This window comes from Bacillus rossius, chromosome 3, assembly GCF_032445375.1.
Source record: "Bacillus rossius redtenbacheri isolate Brsri chromosome 3, Brsri_v3, whole genome shotgun sequence".
NCBI lineage: Eukaryota > Metazoa > Arthropoda > Insecta > Phasmatodea > Bacillidae > Bacillus > Bacillus rossius.
Genome location: NC_086332.1, coordinates 112,404,718 through 112,429,194, shown reverse-complemented (window position 1 = coordinate 112,429,194; position 24,477 = coordinate 112,404,718). Strand labels below are relative to the sequence as shown.

The 24,477-nt window shown below is 35.4% G+C and overlaps 1 protein-coding gene across 2 annotated transcripts in view; it reads right to left on the bottom strand.

Annotated features, from left to right (window-relative positions):
• The window catches only part of LOC134531150 (serine/threonine-protein kinase D1), a 157,764-nt gene that overhangs the window by 52,704 nt on the left and 80,583 nt on the right, over positions 1-24,477 (bottom strand). For both annotated transcript variants that reach the window (XM_063366769.1, XM_063366770.1), the window contains exons 9-12: positions 12,730-12,853; positions 10,610-10,742; positions 9,809-10,003; positions 6,621-6,731 (exon numbers count right to left, since the gene is read on the bottom strand). In XM_063366769.1, the coding sequence (XP_063222839.1) occupies positions 6,621-6,731; positions 9,809-10,003; positions 10,610-10,742; positions 12,730-12,853 (563 nt within the window). The remainder of the gene's footprint in view (positions 1-6,620; positions 6,732-9,808; positions 10,004-10,609; positions 10,743-12,729; positions 12,854-24,477) is intronic.

Below are 24,477 nucleotides of genomic sequence, written 5' to 3'. Positions count from 1 at the left end.
TTTACTCATTTGATGTATAATAACCCAAAAAGGATAATAATCTAGGAGTTTACAACACTGATCATTATAAAAAATAACTACTATAACATACAAAGAAGATCGCCTGCAGTAGCGGTAGCAAAGCGAACGAACTATCTGTGACCTGTCTTCTTTGAATTCGAGATGGGAGCGGACGAACTAAAAGAGCGGACCAGTTCGCCAAGGAGCTGCGAACTAAAGCTGGAATCACAATGCCCCGACGGGTCCGACACGACAGGCCCGACAAACTGTCGTGCAGCATCTCAGCACAGAGGAGATATATACAGTAGAACCTCGATGATACGTTCCCGTTTCATACATTTTCCCGTGTCATACGCCGATTAATTTTGGTCCCGCCGAAAGTTCTATATTTACAATGGTTTACTTTCCCGGAACATACACTTATAAAATCTTTAATTTCCCGTTTCATACGTTTTTACGAAGCGGAAAAATCCTAAAATTCACAAATTTTTTTGTTATATTCCTCCTGATAAACTACGTTTTAATGCTTTTATTTTGAAAAACGTTCATTGTTTACCTTTGCAAACGTAAGAAAATAACTTTATCGCACCATAGATATGGATAGTATCGGGAAGACTGTGCACTTCGCTATTAGCATCTATGGCCAGCACCAAGCGAGACTAGTGGCGCGAATGATTATGAAAATGGTGCACGCAATTTACCAAGGCACGGATCTCATATTTTGTGCATTCATTAATCTTTGAACTGAATATACCCGTTTGTTATTGTTTTCTTACGATCGGATTGTTTTATATTTTACGTTTCTCAAGTTAAAATTTTATTGAAAATTGTTCTGTTACATAAAGTTGTTTGTAAAATGAAACAAACCAGCAAAAATTTCTGTTTTTCTTTTTACAATAGCCTAATTTTTTTATTTCAAATTTAGGCTTGGTGACTTTTCCCCTCTCCAAGAAAGGACTGCTTTACTAGATTATGGACTGTATTTTACATTTCTGGTAGTTTTAATATATGTATATATAATGATGAATTCATATATTTTATTAATATGATGCAATTATTTACACATTATGTATTTAAGTTTAATCTGACATTGGGCTGGTATGCTAGATTGAAATTTTTTTTTATTATTGCCATTCCCTTTTCATACACTTTCCCGCATCATACACCATTTTTGTGCCCTCCGTTGAAAAGTGTATGACAGGGGTTCTACTGTATACTCTGTGATCTCAGCACGACAGATTTAAAAGCGTAAGGTCACAATACCACGACAAAAATAACCCGACGATTTTCAATTTGGCCTTCGGCAAATCGTGCCAAGCTAAATACTTCAATTAAAATGCATTATAGAATGCGCTAAAAACAAAGTAGGCTCTTTTATTTATTATTTTCAGTTGAAGTGCAAAAAAAACATTTAGTCGTCTGCGATACGAAGTAAGGTTAAACAAAGAGCTACAAGCTACAATAGTTACAAGGAAACAAGATAAAGATATGTCAGTGAGGGACAGAAAAATACTTCTGATGTTAGCTGTGCGAAGAATTAAATAGAAACGAAAAGTTAAAAGATGGATTCTAAACTAAAGTCTTTAACAAGAAACACGATTATAACTGTTTATGTTTATACAAACAGACTAAAGCCCTTTTCACAATACCGCGACGTGACGCGATGTGACGTGACGTCATACCAAACCAGCCAATCACAACTACATCGCCCGCGATGCGCGACAGCTCACTTGGCGACGAGGCTGTTTCGTCGCTTCGGCGATGTCGCTAATGACGTCAGAAATAACAGCCAATCAGAAACAAGATTGTGGTAAAGAAGAAGAATAACTGAAAACAAGAGTTAAGAAACGATGTATTGATGCATCTAAGTAATGTTACTAAACAACACGTGGATTTTGTTCAATTGAAATGAGTTTTGAAGAGCGTCTAATTGATGAAGTTCAGAAAAAGCCGTGTTTGTACGATGTTTCTAGTAACAAATATTGTAATCAGACGGAGAAAAATAATGCTTGGTTAGAAATATATTATGGGCTACGCGATTCCTATCCATAATTAAATGCTTCTACCATTCAGACAGTGTACAAATATAATAACAACAATCTGAATATTACCGCCAAAAACTTTTGTTTACAACCATGTTGTAAAATATCCCCAGCAGAGTGCAGGCTGGTTCGGTTTTTTTCGCCAGCTGAATGGCGATCGCGTCGCGCTATTATGAATTGCACTAGCTGGCGACATATATTTACGTCGCTGCCTTCGCTACATCGCGTCGCCAGATCGTGTCGCATCGCGGTATTGTGAAAAGGCCTCAAGGCAAGCTACAAATTTTTCAATTCACCCACACGTAAAACGAAATTTCACTTTTCAGCAAAAATATTTACCAAGTAGGTAAATATTTTTGAAATTTAGTTCTGTACTGTTTACTTTCCGTTGCCATTTTCTTTTCTGTCGGGCAGCCCGACACGACGAAATTAGAAATAGAATCTATTCCTTGCGGGCCGTCGGGGTGCGTATTTTGTCGGGCTGACGTCACCGCGAGCTTGTATTTCATTGACTATTGAACTTGTCGGGGCCGTCGGGGCATTGTGATTCCAGCATAAAAGGAGCGCTCTCGGTCGCGAACTATTATGCGCAAGTCTAATGATTAGCTACTCTTAATATTTACCTTTCACTTTTCTTATCCTGTATTGGAATTCATTTAAAAAATGGTTTACTCCATAAAAGTAAAGGGCTAAAATTTTGAATAAAACCGAATAAACACTTTAACTCATTAATCACCTTTACTCTTAGCTTTCAGCAACGGCAATATTCTTCCCATGCCCACACGTTCATATCTGATCCCGCGCACATGTTTTTTTCATCTTTGTCTTCTACTTCTATTCTCTCCTTTTTATCTTCAGAACAAAGCCCGACTAGTTTACTAAATAATACTGAAAACCTGTACACGCCACTAATCAAAACGTTGACACAAAGAGGACAGCAAAATAAAATAAATAGTACATCTGAAAAATAAAACGTAGAGAAGCACTACACGACTGGGAACAAAAAAAAACACACGTTTTCATCACAAAACGTTCGTGTACTTGTACCACAGTTGCCAATAATACGAGAAACAAAAATAAAACTATCTCGGTCATATCGGTGTACTATGAGCTATAAAACTAGTAAGCATAGAATAATTTGGTACACGTACCATTACTATGGTGGCAATACAATGCTTGCGCGCGCGCCAGCCAGTTATTATCAGCAACGCAAACACAGCAAAGTGTTTTTCATGGACCCGCATTTCAGTTAATAATTCGCTACATACAATTAACAAAGACTATGAATAATATTAAGCTGTAAAATGCTGCAGCAGGAACTTTAGACAAGATTTAATTTTTTCCCTGAGTATTTGAAAAATTTCCTGACTTTTCCATGACTTTTCCCTGCTGGCAAAATTCCCTGACTTTTCCCGGTTTTCCCGGTTGGTCGCCACCCTGGTTACATAACAAAGACTGTTATGTAATGTAACACATTTTTTTTAATGTACTGGCAGTGACAGCTTTATACCTACTCAAAAATATTTGTTAATTATCGGTAGGGACCCTTTTATTTCGTGAATGGTTTAATCACGAAATTTTTATACAAGCATATAGGGTCTACATACCAACAATTTATGTTATTTTTGTGGTGTTACAAACCGATTATGCCTCGCAAAATTCCACGAAATTTGCAATTTTTCTCGTTTTGCGTGAAATGGGGCTAAATTCCTCTCTTTGCACGAAATAGTCCATTTAAAATCACTATTTTCAAGATTTGCGCAAGAATATGTTTAAAAGTCAAAGATAAAACTCCACACAACACGAAAATATTTTACAGAACGACGCCTAGGCAAATCATTTTTTCACTTTATAATTTGATAATATAAATAACTTCATAATTTAACGCCCTCGGGTTCAAGAAACGGGTTTATTACGTTTATTAACCTAACAATAACACAACTGTTTTGTTTCCATTCGTTGGCCAACGGGTATCCTAACGGCCATAGCAAGCCATAGACAAGAAAGTACATAAACACTTTATCATAGCGACGCCATGTTGAATTTTATAATTTTTCGCTGTGAATCTTTACTTTTTTCTTTCAAAGCCCATTTATACAGAAATAAAGTCTTAATTTTCTAGAACATTCACAATATATCTGAAGTCAATACCGAATTACGGTAATTTACTAAAAGAGCATTAATTTTACCAACATGGCGTCCTTCCATACAAAATGACGTCCTTGATGTATTGTGAACAAAACTTACACACTTTATCTCGTCTTCTCTGAGACGTTCGGAGAAACAGATTTATCATCTTTGGCTCAGAAACTCCGGGCTTTTTTTGTTTTGAAGTTGCTTATTGTTTAGAGGTGGGACGATACCACACTTTCGATACTCAATTCTGTATTGTTTTTTCAGTTCAATACTTTCGATACTTTGATACTTTCGATACTTTCGATACTCCAGGGAAAAAATATTTTCCCATTAAGTAACAATATTTACAAATAACATAAATTAGTTTTAAACTATATAAATTCAATCTATCATACCAGCATTATGTCAGATTAAACTTAAATACATAATGTGTAAATAATTACATTATATTAATGAAATATATGAATTCATCATTATATATACAAATAATAAAACCACCAGAAATGTAAAATACAGTCCATAATCAAGTAAAGCTGACATGAGAAACAGTGGCCTTACAAAATGTTTGAAGTCCTTTCTTGGAGGGGGGGAAAAGTCACCAAGCCTAAATTAGAAATAAAAAAATAGGCTATTATAAATAGAAAATCAGAAATTTTTGCTTGTTTATTTCATTTCACAAACAACTTTATGCAACAGAACAATTTTCAATAAAATTTTAACTTGAGAAACGTAAAATACAAAACAATCCGATCGTAAGAAAACAATAACAAACGGGTATATTCAGTTCAAAGATTAATGAATGCACAAAATATGAGATCCGTGCCTTGGTAAAGCGCGTGCACCATTTTCATAATCATTGCTAGTTTGCATCACTAGTCTTGCTTGGTGCTGGCCATAGATGCTACTACCGAAGTGCACAGTCTTCCTGATATTATCCATATCTATGGTGCGATAAAGTTATTTTCTTAAGTTTACAAAGGTAAACAATGAAGGTTTTTCATAATAAAAGCATTAATTAAAACGTAATTTATCAGGAGGAATATATCTAAAAAAAAAAATTGTGAATTTTAGGACTTTTCCGCTTCGTAAAAACGTATGAAACGGGAAATTAATGATTTTATAAGTGTATGTTCCGGGAAAGTAAACCATTGTAAATATAGTAGTACTTTCGGCGGTACCAAAATTAATCGGCGTATGACACGGGAAAATGTATGAAACGGGAACGTATCATCGAGGTTCTACTGTAGTTGTATTTTGTACGATGGCGACTTAAAACTTAATTCAATACAAATGAACAAGCATTCCGGTATCGAAAAAATGTATCAAACTTACAGTTTCGATACTCGATACTTTGCGATACCGTCAAGTATCGAAGGTATCGAGGTATCGAAGTATCGAAAATCCCATCACTATTATTGTTGAATACGCACTTTATATATATATATTTTTAAATTGAAAAGTGGATTTAAGTGTTACTCTTGAATTTATATGTTCATACATTTATCTGAAACAGTAATTTATCTAGTATTTTGCCCTTGAATGAAGCATGTAATTTAAACAGTTAACAATTGCAATTCGCCATATCTAAACGTGTTACAAGCGTTTAAATCATGCAGAAAATTGTATCTATTCACAACCGTCAGCAACTGACGGATTTTATGTATTTGATGCAAAGAAAAAAATAATAATGTGCAAATCTTGCAACTTCCAAACAAGGGTTTATATTAATATTACAATTTTAAATGTGTAAATGTTTGTGTTTAAAATAGCAAGATGTTTTCAATATTATCTCATAATGAAAGTTAAAATTTAACAGTTAAGTGTTAAATGAAACAAATATTATTTACCGCTTTATTAAAAATTTTGACTTTTTACACCGCTTCTACTGGTTTTTTTGCACCGCTCTTACCAGGTTTTTTACACTGCTTTCACTAGTTTTTTTGCACCACCAATGGTAGTTTTTATTTACCATTTTTCAGGGTCCCTAATTATCGGTATCATTCGCGAACGAAGAGTTTTTAAAATTGTTCCTCAATCAGCTAACGAAGAATTGTTATATTCTTAATGCTTAAATTTCATTTAAGACTTGCAGTGGTTCGTAGTGGGTGGAAAATTTCGTGAATTTTCAATAACGCTCGTGTTCTACTTAATATTTTCTCGTGATCTACATGTACATCGGGATCGACACGTTGCCGATCCCTGCTATAAGGAATAGAGGCACTTTATGTTTTTATAGCTGTTCTTCAACTGCGGCGCAATAAAAAATGAAGTCAAAAAGATATTTCCACTCCTCCTTCATGCCAACACCTCGCATGTTGCATCCTCGTCATAACTACCGGTACCTCAATCACACATAGTCAAACCAACAGTTCAACACTAGCCATTCATTTATGAGACCAAAGGTTTGATCCCCAGTTTTCTATTGGCTGATGGAAAAACTACCTCCATAAACGATCCCAAACTGTCCAGAACCCAACACTTCATCGGGGAATATCTGGTACAGCTGACTCATGTCCGTCACTCGCTCCTCTGGCTCCCCGGTGTCATCAGTCTCTGAAACAAAGACAAGCTTTCAGCATTAGCTCGTGGCTCCAGATTTCCAAGAGGTAGGTTAACCAGACTGAGTGAGCCGTAGCTGAAGACAGATCACTACGCCAGGGTGTCGACAAATACCTGGTGAACCAGTTATAGGACATTCTTAAGGAATTTTTAGTCAAATTTTCTTATGATTATTTTATATCACAAGGTATTATTTTATAAAAAATAGGCAATATTAAACTAGATGCAAAATAGATCTACTATTTGCAAGAAATGTTCCAATTGTTATGTTATAAAAATAAAACCATTTTGGAGATAATTTCAACCTAGATTAGTGAACTGTCTCCAATTATTTATAATCAAGTAATATCACATGTGAATATAAACTGAAGTGACGCTTAAGAAAATATGCAAGTTAGCAGGCTGCTAGAAATTAAAGATTCATGACACCAGCACTATTACTGTTTCTTTGGGGACTTTTTTGTGACTTTTTGAAAGAAGTCCTACAGTTTCCTTACTTTCTTGTCACTTTCATGATCTAAGACACTCTGTACACTCTCTCAGCACGACTGGAAACACACAATTTGGTCCATGCTAGTAAAAGTATTACCGTATTCACCCTAATACGTTTACCCTGAATGTACGACAGTCCACGCATTTAAAAACCAAAGTTACAAAAAAAAATCATTAACTACCTTTTTCCTTTACTTGTTTAATAGGAAGTCACTGCACAGAATAAAAAATAATAATAAAAAAATAATTTTTTTACTTTCTTCTTCAAATCTCTGAGAGAATTAAAGTGCTTAAATAATATTTAATGTCATTAATAATGCTTCCATTCAATATAATAAAAATACACCTATCCCTCACTTAGCACGACTAATTAGTTCCTAAAAATGCTCATGTTATTCGAAATCGTGTATTCTGAAGCATTAGTTTCCATAAATAGCAAGGCTAATTTATTTACTGTGTTCCAAAATTGTGTTGGAAAATATACTTTACGTAATATAAATGCGTTGAATAACACTGAACTATAAATATATCACACCATTTATTTTTATATGCCTCCTTCACACTTTTTATGACAAATACGACAGAGAATAACGGGACATATGTGGTTACTGACAGTGAAACCGATATTACTGTCCGGATAATTACATTTTAATTATTCAAAAATTAAAGTGCTTATTAGCGTATCACCACCTGGTTCACACCAATCCTATCAAGCCAAAGATTATTTTTTTCAATGCCGCATTCAGTTAAAAAAATTTTCCACGTGAATCATCTGTTCATTTTTGTTCCGGTATCTAATGTCAAATATATTCCCGCTAGTACAGCCAACAGCATCATATAAACTTTTGGTAAGAGTACGTATTTCGTACGATTGTGCGCACAGTTGACTTGCTTAAAACTAAAGAGTGACCAACATAAGCGTGGCCTTCATGACAATCTGCATGCCGTAATACTTCTAGTTTTGTCTCAAATACTTGAACACGATGCATGTGAGTGATCAAGCACATACAGTTACCGGCAGATGAATGGGCAGACATTGCTTTTGTTTGAGTGAATTCCCTGCCACTGGCTAGACTGAGTTTAAGGCCCGGTTTGTGGCCAGGCAACAACGGTACATCACGGCGGCATACGCGCGGACGTAAAAACATTTGGTCCTTTACACTCCATAGCCGCAATTTAACTTGCCATAGCTGATGTTAGTACAACAGCCAATAGCGTAGACAGACCTGCGTGCATCTCTTCCGCCCCTTGTTTGGCTAACTGTATCCCACAGTACATCTGTAGTTTACAGAAGTTGAAACAGACTTGGTGGCATTGTGCTCAACTTTTTTTTGCATGCTGAGTTTTCGTGCAAACTGAAATTTACAGATGTGCTATTCAAGACTAGGGCAGTAAAATTCACATAGCAGTAAATGAATCTGCGCAATTTGAAGACGTGCTAAGTGAGGGATAGATGTAATATATTAAAATTCTGTAATTAAAAAAAGTTTCAACTAAACCATTTGTTCAACATTTATACAATACAACTTCTAATCATTTTCCCTATTGCAGTCAGTTATAAAACCACATCCAATTTTTTGGGTTGTCTTTCAATGAAAAACTCTCTTCTTATTTTCGGATGAATAATGTATCATTATTAATACAATTAACTACTTATAGAGTTTTTCTTTTATGATGCCACCAAACTTTACTTATAAGTAATCAAGAAACCAATGACCAAAAATGTTTTATTTGGCCATGATGAAAAATAATATCAAAATATCATTCTGTTTTGAATACATCACAATAATAAAAAGAATTATGCAGTAACCGAGGTAACTGAGGATTAATGAGCAATGGGTTTCAAATAGTGAATTAAAATAATTCTAGAAATATTTTTAGACATTTTGTTTAATTATAAATTTAGCATTCCTCTAGATAATGCACCCAATTTTTATCTCTTTTATATTGATTTTTTATAATAATTTTTCAGTTCACCGTCGGCAATAAAAAGTTGAAGTTATTTAATATCAAAACCCAAATGTGACAGCTGCAACACAAACTTCTCAATACAACTTTCCACAACATATACATCAAGTTTTTGCTTCACTGTCAGTACCATGAATATATATTTTTTTTTATCTTCCGTATTGAAAACCAATTTAAACAGAGTACGCAAAAAAAAAAAATTGCATTATCAAACAAAGTACCTTTTAACTGTCGACTATAAATAACAAATAAATTTGTAATATAACAAAAATGAGTGCTAGATTAATGCAAAGAGTGTACTCCCCTTTTCTGTATTTAAAAATTTTTTTTGATAACTAAATTATGACCCAGCAAACCTAATTCATATATATTTAGTGTAGTACACAGATTTCTTTCCACTTTATAAAAACTAAAACCGGAAGAGAGAACTAAGGTTCTTGATGTATGACTGAACCAGAATCGAACTGACTAAAAAACCACAACCGCACAGCCCTAATAGGAAGAGATCGCCAGTAACAATTTTTCAATACATGAAATGGCTAAATTGGTGAAAAAACCTAGTATTGTGAGAGAATTGTTCCCAGGTAGAGCATGGGCTAACAGCTACTCACTGGTGTTGGAGGTGACAGGCATGAGCGCCTGCCGGATGCACGTCTCCCAGCTCTTGGCGAGGTGTGCCCCCACGCCGCTGTCCTGCGGTGGCAGGTTGTTGGAGCTGCTCACACCCTCCTTCAGGCCGTACAGGGGGTCCTCGCCCACGTAGTAGTCCACGTTCGCAGTGCGCAGCTCGAAGCAGTGCATCACATCTGCGAGCATTCAGACGCATCAACTAACTATTTCCCACTTGTTGAATACTCTCAATCACACAACGTATCTAACAAACAAAATTAATAATTAATAATTTGCCTGATGTCAAATGGAACAAACTACGAAACAGGAAATGAAAACTGTGAACAAACTAAAAATGCCGGTAGGGCAGCGATGCGACCTAGCAGCCAAAGTCAATTGGCGGAATCGGCCTGAAGAAATCTGAACGCAAGCGGCTCCATTGGTGCCGAATTTCCGAATGTGCCAGGCCATGGAATGCAGGATTAAAACTCAATCACTGAAATAATAATACCCATTAAATAAATGTACACCTGACCCTTTGATGATTTTTCCCTGTTAAAAGTTAACAATTTTTAAAAACATTGAGAAACTGCTCAACGGAAATTTATTTTAATAATTTCTTCAGGTTTCAATATATAATATAAAGTTTCTTTAAGTTTAACCATTATTCTCATTGCAAATACTATTTTCTCCCCTATAACATAATTTAATTCCTGAAAATACCCAAAGTAAAATGATATTCCCTGACTCTTGCTAGTGCAGTGAAAATCTCTCACATAACTGTACAGTGCAGATCAACTCACCTCCCTGCGGAATACGAGCAATCTCCACCGCCAAGATTTCGGCCAGCGGTATCTCCTTGTAGTACTTGGAGCCGGTGTCGCTTTGGAACAAGGTCACCGACTTTGTGTCCAGACGCCAGTAATGTCTTTTGCGCTGAAATAATCACACACAGTGCAAAGTGAATAACAGACCTGAAATTACATTGATGCCTAAAATCCCACTACTGAATCTGCGTTGCTTTTTCTATAACTTCTGAATAAATACGTCACAATAAAGATGTTTCATTGATTTCGATGTCAATTCTTACCTTGATTCTCAGCTAGATTCCGATACAGAATTATTTGTTTACAAAATGTGTGAGTATAAGATTAGATACACAATACAGGAATTCAGTTAACAAGGTTCTCAATTAAAAATTAAACTTGGGGGGGGGGGGGGAGAGAGAGAGAGAGAGAGAGAGAGAGAGAGAGAGAGAACCAAGCCAGCAAAGTGTAATTCAGTAGGGAAAGGATAAGAAAGGAGTAAATCTGTGCCTCTTAGGTAATTACAAATAATTTCATTTATACATATTTATAAAAATTAATAATTTGTCAGTGATAATTGTACATTTTATTTTTTAATTACTTACAAAATTTTGCTGTATTGTATAACCTAAATACATTATTCAATTATCCGTGATTTCACTTATCCGTGCTGAACTCCCCCCCCCCCCCCCCCCCCCTTTTCACCAGTTATCAAGGGTCTACTGTATTTCATAAGTCATGTGACAGCTGAAGAAATAGGTTATTGTCTAATATGGTTTTAAACACTACATTAAAATATTCTCTGTATTTCCACACTTCACTTGACATGGAAACGACTGTTGGATGTAATAAAATTCTTATCATAAGTGACTTCAACCACATCTTGCTACATGGATTACACATTATTAAAAAAAATGTGAATAGCTACTAAACAATATTTGTGCTTAGTTGGAAAATAACTGTTGTTATTTCCGTGTGTAATTGTTACAGGGCTGCTACTTTCCTGGCAGTATCACATTCCAGATTTTGTCAAGGTTTATCAAAGCCATCTGTATTTCTCCTGAAAATAATTTAGGAGTATTTACACGGTGCGTTAAACATGCAAATAGTATCAGTTGAATTAAACTTCACTGACTCAAGATTACAGGTGACGCTTCATATGACTTTGTGGTCACTGCTTCAAATACCATTTTAACCACAGGTTTTTTTAAAATTAGTAAACAAGCAATTTCCCACTAAACTTTCTGACAAGTGGCACGGAGTTATGCATTATAATATCTGCTAAAAGAGTGGGATGAGGTACTAGAGTGCACACCTACTGCTGTAAAATGTGTGAACAGCTTTAATTCTTGGACATATATATTTGAGCGTTAATATAAAACATAGGAGAAAAAATAATCATTGCATCAAATGACAGTGTAGTATTATATATGGATGACTATTTTAGGGGTTTCCATCCATTGTGTTCCTTTGGTTGACATTTTCAATCAATATCACTGTATGCCCGTAGTTTTAAAATTGTGTTGCGTCTGCAGCAAGTTATGGTGGGTAGAAACTCGAGACCCCATTATAATGAACAACAATAGTAAAAAGTGGCAAATGAGGGGAAGGTGGAGTGGAGGATGGTTTGGGTTTGTGACTAGCATCGACCACCCTCAAATCTTCATGTACCACAACACTTACAGAATTGTGAGGATCAAAGAATAAAGGAGTCATTAATTGAGTTTTAATAACATCACTACTTCAGTTTTTAAAACATTACTATCATTTATCTGGAGATTAAAAAAAAAAGTTATTAACACTGGCCCTTTATATCATCTTCAGCCAATTGGGTGATTCGACGCGGATGTGAATTCATGCAAAAACCATGCAAAATGCTGAACTTGCATGAAAACTCTCATGCCTAAAATTCTTAGACATTTTCCTGTGAAGTTAAACCTTGTGCAAGATTAGGAGCTACAGCATGTGCTAAATTTTAACATGAGGCCAAACACCTTTCAGCAAACAAGTGATTTTTCTGGAACATCATTCAACACAAAGTGACTGCCTTGTGCATGCAATAAAGGCTTAATAAATATGAGGCTATTCAGAACTAACATAGTATGGTAAGCACTCACCATTCTGTCCTTATTGGTGAAATGCACCATCCAGCCTTCCTTGAGAACCTTGGAGCCTCGTCTCTTTGTGTGCTTCACCGACTGGACAATTCTCATCAAAGGGATGTTGTTGCTAGGCGAAGAGCTGAAACAATCCCAGCCACACTGCAGCATTAGCACGCTCTTTTTCATAAAACAATTACATTAAATAAAAAGGAAATATTTAATATGTACTAAAAAACCTTACTTTCAGTCACAAGAAGCCCTTTCATTTTTCTGTAAGAATTTACGGAAAATATTTTTTGCCAACATTTAAATAATTAACAAACACTATGCAAGACTAAAGAACCTATCAAATATACCTTTTCCACAAAAATAAAACTGTACGGGGGATTGACATTTTTTACTAAATGAGTAGGCACAACAATACTTAAAGATAGCCAAATGTATCACATTCTACATTGTATTTGAACTGTGAATCTATACTAATATTATAAAGCTGAAGAGTGAGTTTGTTTGTTTGAACGCGCTAATCTCAGGAACCACTGGTCCGATTTGAAAAATTCTTTCAGTGTTGGATAGTACATTTATCGAGGAAGGCTATAGGCTATATTATATTATCAATAACATTAGGGATCCTTACTAAAAGTCCAATTTAGAATCAAATCCGTTGGAGGGGGTTAGATACAACATGCAGTACACGTACGAAGTGTGTATTGACAATGCCGCAGGCGCTAGAAGTTTATTAAGCGAAATACCACTCACTGACTCACTCATCAAGAGATCTCTAAAACTATACACCCGATTGACTTGAAATTTAGCATAGTTACTCATTTTGTGATGTAGACGCTCGCTAAGAAAGGATTCTGCGGAAATCCGATCCCAAGGGGAGTTTCGGGGGCGTAATATATCAAAATTTCCAGTTTTTGGTAGGAAATCACCATGGCAACAGCTGTTGCTTTGTTGATGCTTCATTTGTCTCTATGGCAACGACTAATTCATTGTTAGTGCAGTCCTCATCACCGTTGAAATTTTACGGGTACTTTATATATCAAAAATTGCCCTTTTTTTCAAGTATATATATATATATTTTACAGACTTGAAACTTCACAGTAATGTTCCTTATGTTACGCAGGATTACATTTTCCGAAAATTAGATCCCATGGGTGGTTAAAACCAGGCAACAGTGGGTACTTTGTCTGCATGAGAACAGGATTTTGCATTGTTCATGCCTTCTGCGTCTCCATGGCAACGGGCATCGCTTGGCAGTGGCGTACCCACAATGAGGGACATGTATAATGAGCGGCGCAAGAGTGATCTGCCTGTAGACTGCCGTAGCGAAGTACGGGTACATCAGTTGTACATTGCGTGCACAAGTCGGGAAACCATCGGTGCTATTCATTTTCTCTCCGGTACATTATACAGCATTGTAATAAATTTTCACTGCATTTTTTTTTTATTTACCATAACTGTAAATGGAAGATGTGGCTTATTTTTTTTCCATTAGTATAGCCGTGCGAAGCCGGGTCGGGCAGCTAGTGTAATATAATAAACTTAACTCTAATAACTGCACATCTAGAGGTGGTAACTGCAACTCTGCATTACTAAAGTATGCTAAGGTGACTATGTAGTAATGTTGAAGGGAAGTCTATCTCTGATGGAGTGTACAATGGAATTAATTTCATGATAACAGTGACACTTGAGAGAAGAGATACTGAAATAAGTATGTCCTCAGGGCAGACTCTATTTGGGGTAGCAAGTTCAGCACCTTGAGAGGTGGCATTCATGTGTTTTTAACACTCTAAGGGCAACAGTGGTTGAGTGATTATGTAACTCACCACCCACTAAGGTTTCACTCCGTCAGAATTCTCAAGTGGTAAATATGAAGGACGTTTCAGTGAGCCAGTGAGTTTCATCGGGGCATATCCGCTCCCCCAAGCATTCTGTCTCTCCAGTAACAATGCTTCATCACCCCTGATGTGGCTCTAAAGACCTTGGTGCTGAAAAGATCCAGCAAACTCCTGCTGCTACAAAGTAGTGCAATGGCACCCCTCTTTATCAACTTGGTACTAGTGTCTGTGCTTACGTCTGTGAAGGAAACCCTTCACTAGCAGATAAAGAGAAGAAACGTGGCTTCAACAAAAAGTCCCTAGTGACTTAACTGTCACAACCAAGGTAGTTTTAGTCAGTCTCCTTTCCTGGAGAGTAAACACATTTTCCAATTTGAGTTAAATCATAACAGTAAGTCCGCAAGATCCACGCTGAAAGAAACTGCAGGTATGTAGGGGCTCTTATGTAAATACCTAGTCCTAGCCACTACATCCAGAACCAAGTTATTTCACCTCCAACTTGAATTAAGAAGAAAACTGAATTAGTAGGCACTATGAAATTTTGTGAACCACAAAATTCGCGAAAAACAATGAAATTCGCCCGATTTCTAAATGTATGCTAAGTTTAAACATTTTTGATAAAACACAATGTTTGGCATTAAATACAGCTGTTTTCTACAGATGATCAACGACATTTCTCAAAACATTATGCCATTGGTCATAGATGTGTAACACAGGAAAACAATTACATTAACAAAGTATTTCTGTATCTTGAAAGTAGTACTTTTTTCTACCACCTTTGTGCATGTTGTGCCTACTGGTTTACAATCTTGGCTTAGTTTACAAGTGAAACTACTAAAAATACACATTTTATATAATATCAGGTTTTATGATACTTTTATTTAATTACCTGATGCAACATAAAAACTAAGTTTTTTTTAAAAAAAGGACAACTTCGTTTACTGAAAAACTTCTAAACAAATGTGAAAAATAATACAAAAATAACTTAATCTTCTAGTTTGTTTACATTTTACATGTTTATTATTTTATATTTCAGGCCAAGAAATAATTTTTAATGTTACGAAAAAATTTTTCAATATGTTACTTATGTTTAGCCCCATTCCTTTGTTTACATTTACTTATTCATTAATACAACATCTATAAATAGAGCCAAGATTTTATGGTGTTATGAAAAAGGACTTTTCGTCATTAAGAATTGTGGATTTCGTCTTTATCGTCATAAAAAATTAAAACACATGTAATAACATGTACACACCTAGCAGAGCTGCCTTGATCAAATGCTTCAATAATTCGTGGTTAGACTTAAAATATGCACATTAAACAATACTATGTTGAGAGTACATAAAAAATTAACAACTAAAATATTCAGTATTCTTATGCAGGTAAGTACTGTTCCTGAGTTCAGGAGAGTCTAAATTAACTAAAATAGAAACTACAGTTAAACTTTTGTTCTATAAATGCAATATAATTAAGCTCAGGAAAAAGCCACCATTGTCAGCAGTTCAGCATTCTCTGGTTTTAGAGATCTTCTTCTGTCACTTACAACTACAGAATATGTACTTAGAAAAAGATCTTTCTGAGTCCACATTCGTTGCAGGTATCCATATTAACTTTAAAGCAGCAGCTGCAAATTCAGGATAATTCACTTTCATTTTACATAGTATGTCCACCATGTCTATGTAGTTCACATGCGGTTTCTTCTGCTCTTGGGAAACCAAGTTTTGGAGTGTTATGTAGCCTGTCGCTACAGAGGTCTTCTGCACCTTGCAAAGGAAAGGTAGGTTCCCAATATGTTTCTGGAATTTTTTTTCCTCCACACGAATGTTTCCTACATTTTGAGGATTCAATGGAGCGCTGATTCCCAGAAATAGTTGACGAGATGGATCAGTGTTCACCAGATCAATCAGTTTTATAAGACTGAGTTTAGCTGTGTTCTTGAACTGCTCTTTAAGGGCTGCAGAGTTGACAGTTTTCATTTCAGCCAAAATGTCTTCAACATTTTCAGGAAATATTCCCTTAGCCAAGACATCAAGAGTAGTTTGCAGTTTACTCAATTTTGTGCACAACTGATGAGCAGTAGGATACTTTGTTCCTTCAAGAAAATTAATTAGCTCTACAAAGGTGTTACAGTTTTGAGCCACAAATGTAAGAGTGGCCTCAAGACATTGTAACTCTTCCTTCTGGAGTCCCTTGATATATTTAACACCAGAGTTATCTTCGCTAAGCTGCTCAAAGAATTCCACAATGTCGTGCAGATGGAGTGCGAGGTATGATACAGATTCAAACCATGTGTTCCAACGTGTAACAACTGGCATGGGGAATAACTTGACCAGAGCCTTGTTTTCTCCATGTTTCTGGAGAAGAAATTGAAGGTATGCATGCCTCCTCTTTCTGGTGTTAAGAAAGGCCATCTTTACCTTACAAACGAAGAGGTTCAGTTCTTCCAAGTTGTTTTGCCAGATCTGCCCAACAATGTTTACTTTATGGGCCCAACATTGTATGTGGTACATGTGGTCACCAAATACACCTTCAAGGGTGCCAGCAGATTTTGTCATGTACCTGGCACTATCTGTAACATACGCAATTATGTTTTCTTCCTTCATATTTGGAGCATACATCAATCACTGCCCGAGAACAACAAACAGCATTTGCTGCATCAAGGACACAAGAAGCCCCTAAGATAACATCTTGTTCAGCACCTGGTTTCAGAATTTTAAAAAAGATGTTGAAAACACAATTATTACTCTTGTCAGTGGTTTCATCTGCGAGTATGACCACATCTTGCCCCAAGAGCTGCTGCTTGATTTCCACTTCTTTTTTCTCTCTAAGTAGGGGAATGTACTTTTTCCTCATCCAATCCGCTGTTGGAAGATCACCAGCACCACTTACATTCTTCTGCATCCATGCAGTCAGCTTGCTGTTGTCAAGTTTCTCAAGAGAAATACCTGCAGCTACAAAGAACAAAATCTTCCTTTTGTTTTTTTGCGCATATTTGCGCCACTCCTGCTTCTGGGATAGAAAGCTGTCGTTTCAAAGTGCATGGGGATCGTTTAGCTTTTACATGTTTGTCGATAATTATGTGCTTGTTTACCGTGTCCTTACGTTCATGCTCCAAACGGCAATTACAATATTTACAGAACAGTATTTTTCCGTCACTGAAATATAATCCCTCATTCTTAAACTCGTCAGCACATGATGCCGCAGTAGCTTTATTTTTCGGCATGATTAAGAAATTTAGCTTTCATTTATGCACGTAATTTGTAAACAAAGCCCGGAGGTACCAAAAACTGGTATTTACTGAAGTTGTAGCGAAAAAATAAACCGCGGGAAGCCTACTTTTTACAGGCGAGAGAGCCATATACTCAACCCGAAGTAAAAGGTTAGGTTATGTCAGGTCAGTGAAATAAATGTTTTTATTTATTTTCCGGGAGGGTTGGGTAGGTAAGCGTTATTTAAAATATTTAATGACCGTAAAATAAATAAATCCTTGCAATATGGTGCTTTTTCATTAGCGATCGGAAAACTTCGATTATGTTACGATTTTGGCTCTCCCCCCTGTGAAGTGTGAAATGAAAATGAAGGCTTCACGGTAAACTGCTTTACTGCTTATTCAACAAGCACACAAAATTGTGTTACAGTGAAATTTCATTAAATATCAAGTGATCATTAAATATCAATGTTCGCTTTTATTTTATTTTCATACGTATTTATTTAATAAATGCAGTTTTTGTTCACGTGTATTTTTCAAAGGATACAGCAAACAAGGCGCTGAGATTTTTCACGTTGTTGTGTTTGTTAACTTGTTAATTTTAGTTTACGATCGTCAGTTGTCAATATTGCGTGTTCTCTAGTGGCTAGATGCGTTTAAAAACCCTAACTTTTTTTGTTCGTGAAATCGTCAATTTTTGTGATATCTTGTAATTTTTTAAGATGAATAATTAACGCATTAAATAACCACCACACTGCAGTTGGATGACGACCATTTCTTCTACAAACAGATACGGAATTTTTGTCAATCAACCAATAGTCTGTAGTTAACGATTTCAATCAATATTGAGGTGTTTATTTGTGGTTAGAAAACATTTCGCATTTTTCGCGGTTTGGGATGAATTTCGCGTGAAAATTCGCGATTTCGCATAAAACCATATAATCTTGGCTCTATCTATAAAAGTACACATTGTGTACATAATGCCAAATGTTGAGAGTTTTGCATGGTTTTTTTTTCTTCAGTACCTACCATGTGTCAATGATTTAACAGTACAATATTTTAGGTTTTTTGGTAACATTTTATGACAGTTACAGAGATTATCATGTGCATATTAAATCTGTAACTCTGAAGAAGATCCTCTTATCTGAATGAAGATAATAAAACTGCTTTTTATTTATTTCCTAACACACATTTCAAACATTCTCTACAAATGGCTTTGATATGTCAAAGTTTTCCATTTTAATGAGTACATAATTAAGTTTGGTTATTTTCATTCAGAATACTTAAAAAAAATAGGAAATGGCTGATTAACATAGCAACATATAAAATACTTTAAGGGGATTGGTGCACCAGCATCGTATTAAAAAAAAACAATATATTTGTTAATGATTCAGCTACTAGAGAAGATTTGAACCATTCTGGTGTAAAATTATTTTTTTAATTTTTTTATTTTAATTAAGTTATTGCTGATTTTCGGGAATTTTTTAAATTCAAGCTTTATTAATAAACTATAAAGAATTCAGTGGTAAAACTTTCGCAGATAAATTTTCAGACACGGGAGATATGACTGTGACCATTATTTTATCTGTAATCATTATTAATTTAACGTATTTACAATTTGAATTTTAATAAATGAGCTGCTACGAAATTGCGTGATATTCATTTGCGAATTTAATAACATTCGCGTTTTCATTTGTAATTCAAAAGCCAATATATCTGTCGGCTGAATGATTGACTTTATTTTAGTCTTTAGCTTATTGCAGTCGGACCTAAAGTAAAAACGTAGCTGTAGAAGTTTGAGCAGCGTGCAAGCTCGGATACGAGAAATTATGGAGCGCGCTGGACAGTAGTGACACCTTGCGACAGTTTCCTGAACTGTTTGCAGCCAGTGTTTTCTCTCGTTCCCACCCTGCCTCAGCTGTCTGCTGTTTACGAAGGGGAGACGGGATTTCGCGCGAAACTGATATGAAGGTCAACGTACTCATTTTCAGTAGATAAGAGAACGTGTTTGGTCTAGCTCGGCGTATAATTGAATGGTTATTCTCTGTTATTATTTAACACAGTGATTTAGCTAGATGTTTTTTGTTGTAAGCGTGAGATTTATTCAGGAATAAAATGCCGAAGAAACCTCCACCAAGCATAGTACACAAAAGAACAAAACTATCGAAAGCCATTAGAGCGCTTAGAAAAAAGAATAAAGAAAGATAAGAGATTATTTTATTATAGCTTTTTTACCATACATTTATTTTTCAGAGTTGCGTATGTACAACGCGATGGACGCGATGCGACAACATAAAGATGTGTAAAATTGTAAACATGCTTTTTTTTTTCCAGCAATGCGTGAACCATTCATAAACTATACTCAACATGTATCCGTATGATTACGTTTGAATTTTTTTTATGACAGGCATCAATGTTAACAAGTTTATTAAGCCACAATATACTTTTTTTCAGAAAAATAAGTGTAGCAGAAAACACTCAACATAGTCTCACACAAAATCAGTTTACATGAATGCAGTTTTAAGAAGTAAGCTACGTAAATAATAGTTAAAAATTATTTAATATATGCTGGTAACGTTTCCAAAGTATCAGCTTCGCCTTCATTCACGAACAATATTCGTGGCCTTATTTATTTATTTTGCTGGCGTTTCGTTGGTGACTGTTAGGACTGCAAAATTAGTAAACATTTTTCACCCTATCCTGAGTTAACTCTAAGTGTGCGCGGTTAGATGAGGACCAGATGTGTATCATGCTTACGCCTTTACACTCTACTCAGGGGTGCCCACAAGGGGGGGGTAACGACGCAGACTGCGTCATTAAAATTTCAGGGGGGGGGGGGGGGGGGGGGGGGTTAAAAGACGAGAAAAATGTATATATTATTTACATAATTATAGCTTCTAATGTGAAAATACGTTTCTGGTGCTTTGATAAATGAAAGGGGTCTTGTAAATCAAATTGGCAACCCCGCACTTTCCTCAACAAAAGCAGTTTGGCATCTGTCGGTTCAGGATGGAAATATTACCTGATATTACCAAAATTATTATTAGAAAATCAGTTTTAATTAATGCAAAATGTGATAAAATATAATACTAAAAAAGTATAATATTATAAAATAATTGTAAATCATTTAGAAAATGGCATAAAAAAATTCGGGGGGGGGGGCATAATTAGTTTAGGGGGGGGTGAGTCATAGTGTTTGGGGGGGGGGGGGGAGGTGGGCACCTCTGCTCTACTCATGCGGGTATTAACCATGCGCGTAAGGGCGTGTTGCCAATGACCTGTACGATAGTCAATCCTCTACGGACTCGAAAAATGTCACCTGCTCATTGGCTACTTGACTTGTGACAACTGTTTGTTATAATGCCTGTGATTCATCGTTGATTTTGTTAAGGAGTTTTCAGGGATTCAGAGCCTCCCATTTAACTGTGGCCGAATTGAAGAAGCAGTACAAATGTTACATGCTTGAATTCATAGCGAATGGAAACCACAAATATTTACTGATGTAGTGGTTGGTAAAAAAAAATATTATTCGTATCGCGTCCATCGCTTCGCGCCATGGTGGCTCCTATATTATATGGATTTACAAAATATAACGATTCATTTACGACACTTAAGATAAGGTGTGTAGGATTTTAAGAATTCACTTGAATTAATATTTAAGAACATATTTCAGGATAACTTGTGAAGACGCTCGTACAGACGGCACCGGTTGTGATGATTCATTGTTAGGGACACCTGTATTTCGAGAATACATTTCGTGTCAAGGTATTTCACAAAATGCTGTAGCTTTTCTCCTGTGGTTATTGGCTGAGAGCGGTGAGAGGTGTCGTCCCGCTCTTGACGAGGCCAATGAGAATGTGGTCACAGTACTGCTGCACCCTCACAATTTGCCTTTCCTCTTATTAAAAGCTACAGTATTTTGTGAAATACCTTGACACGAAATGTATTCGCGAAATACAGGTGTCCCTACTCATTGTTACCAGAGCAGGGGCCATCTCGTGTACACGAAGTGGCATGCGAAACCTCAACACAACTCGAAAATCAGTGAGTGTTACATTGAAATGTGTCCGCTACAAATGTTCAGGAATTATAATTTTGAAATCGAGTAGAAATATTTCTGCAATTAGCATTAGGTATATTTTAATAGACATTGAAAGCGAATCATTAAGTAGCTTCAAAATCCAAATACCGGAATACAGATAGTCTGTAACAATACAGACCTCACCGACTAGATATGGTCCAGATTGTTAATACTAACACATTTGAAAAAAAACTGACTAGTTAATGAATATGTTGAAATTTTGTAAACCTGTTACTTAAGATGATTGGTGATGTAATAATGTCTCTTGGAAACTACATAAGATTTTAACTGCTTTTATTTCTCCATAAATTCGCAAATCACCATGGCGGCCAATTTACGATCACGATTTAGTTCTTAAATTTTAAATTAGTTTATTTGTTGAGAGCCTGGTACAATGTATCTGACCACTAAAGCGATCCGAGCCGCGTAGTGTATACTAATGCGAGGTTGCAGAAGTAGGCTCGGGTCGGGACGAATTTCGCTGTGAAGAAACAAAGGTTTTTAATACATAGAAAATTATCCCAAAGCCGAAATTTGTACAGTAGTAGAATGAACATTTATTAGTAACACGTCAAAAGTGTAAGTACTGCCGCAAACCTTGTGTGTCACACCGAAAACGAGTAGTTAAGTCCAAAATTAAATTTTTTTGCAACGATCCACAATAATGGATATTGCAAATGCAGTTTATGGAGTAGACCTCAGTATGGAACCCAAAATAATCTAGAAACATTGCCCTATCTGTGGATAGTGATAAAAAGCACAAAGTTTAACATGTTTCTATAAAATAGACCTTTTAAATCATTAAAGTTAACGAATTCACTTTCATTCAATTTTAAGGAAATATAAATACATCTTACATAAACTTAAAGAGCCCAACGTGGAAATCGCTTAAAGTAATCGTTGTTGCATATTTATTCATCTTTCAATTGGTATATTTTTTAAGTGTCTCATACAATTAGTCTGACTACTAAAGCGATCCGAGCCGCGTAGTGTATACTACTGCGAGGTTGTCGAAGTAGGTTCGGATCGAGACGAATTTCGCTGTTAAGAAACAAACATTTTTAATACATGGAAAATTATCCCAAAGGAAAAATTTTGTACAGTAGTAGAATGATCATTTCTTAGTAACACGTCAGAAGTTTACCGATGAAACTTTGTGATCACACCAATAAATGAGCAGTTGAGTCCTTAATGATAATTTCTACAATGATCCACAAAAATGTTTCGTAAATTTAATAACTTTAATACTTTTTTAAGTCGGTTCTCATTATGGCACCAAAGTAATATAAAATAATGTCCTACATGGTAACTGTGATAAACACCTCAAAGTTAAAACGTCCTATTATTAAATTGGTAATTTTAATCATAAAAGGTAAGAAAAAAAATATATTTTTTATAGAAATTTGACTACATGTTACATAAATATGTTGAGCGTAACGTCAAAATCACTTCATAAATATTGTCTGTGTTTTTTTTTTTTTTTTTTTAAGGTTTAAATGTGTATATTTTGAGTGTCTGGTACAATAGTCTGACCACTGATGTATTTCAAGCTGCGTAGTGTGTGTGCAGCAGTGTTAAAGTCGCTCGTGCTGGGACGTTTTTTGCTCCAGAAAACTAAGGTTTTTAATGTATGGTAATTCCAGACTGAATTTTACTCTGAAAGAATAAAAGTTTCCTAACTGCAAGTGATTTTTGCTGCAAACGTAGATAAAAATCTTCCAGGATGCAATTTGCATAGATAAAAATGTTAGTATGATCGACTCTTTAATTTCTAAATTATAAATAAATAACAACAATAGAACTTCCCGGAAAGTTGTGATAAACTGACGATATTGCGCGAGTAGCAGACCCGTACGTGACTACAGAGAAAGGCTATTTTCCTTGACCGTTAGGATTTCTGGGACGAACACCCTCTCACAGCTGGGGTCATAAAATACGGTCAAACTCTTGCAAAAACATCCACCACCGCTCTTTGCCACTAGCAATTCAACGAAGTAAGCTAGGCGCAGCACTCCAATGAATTAACTTAGAAAAAAAATTACTAAATATGTAATTCTATCAATACATTTTACAACACAACTTATGTATTATTTATTTTCTGGAAAAAAATAATATTATCATCCGAATTATGTTATAAAAGTGACAAAACTCAATAAGCACATTAACGGTGTATCGTTTTCTTCAATTGTTATATAGTAAAATAATTTCATACAATTAAATATATATATATATATATTTTATAATATAGGCTACATTAAAATTTTGCACAGTTCTGATCTAAAATAATATAATGTATTAGAAATAAAAAATAATTATATTTTTTGGTATTAAAATAATTTTTAATAATAAAATTTTTGTAACAAAATACGAACACACATATATAAAACCAGCGGTCCTCTAGAATTTTGATTTACAAGTTCCAAGCAGAAATTGTTTATTGTTAATTTTATTGTATCAAAAATGATTCATATATAAAAAAATAATATGTATATCTCAATAGATGTAACATGAATACACCCTATCATATGCATTAAATATATTTTAAGTAATCCATAAATAAGACCAAGTTTATTGAGTGTCGCAGTACGCAGCGTGTTTCAAAGCCCGCCGGCCGTGAAAGATCAGTACGG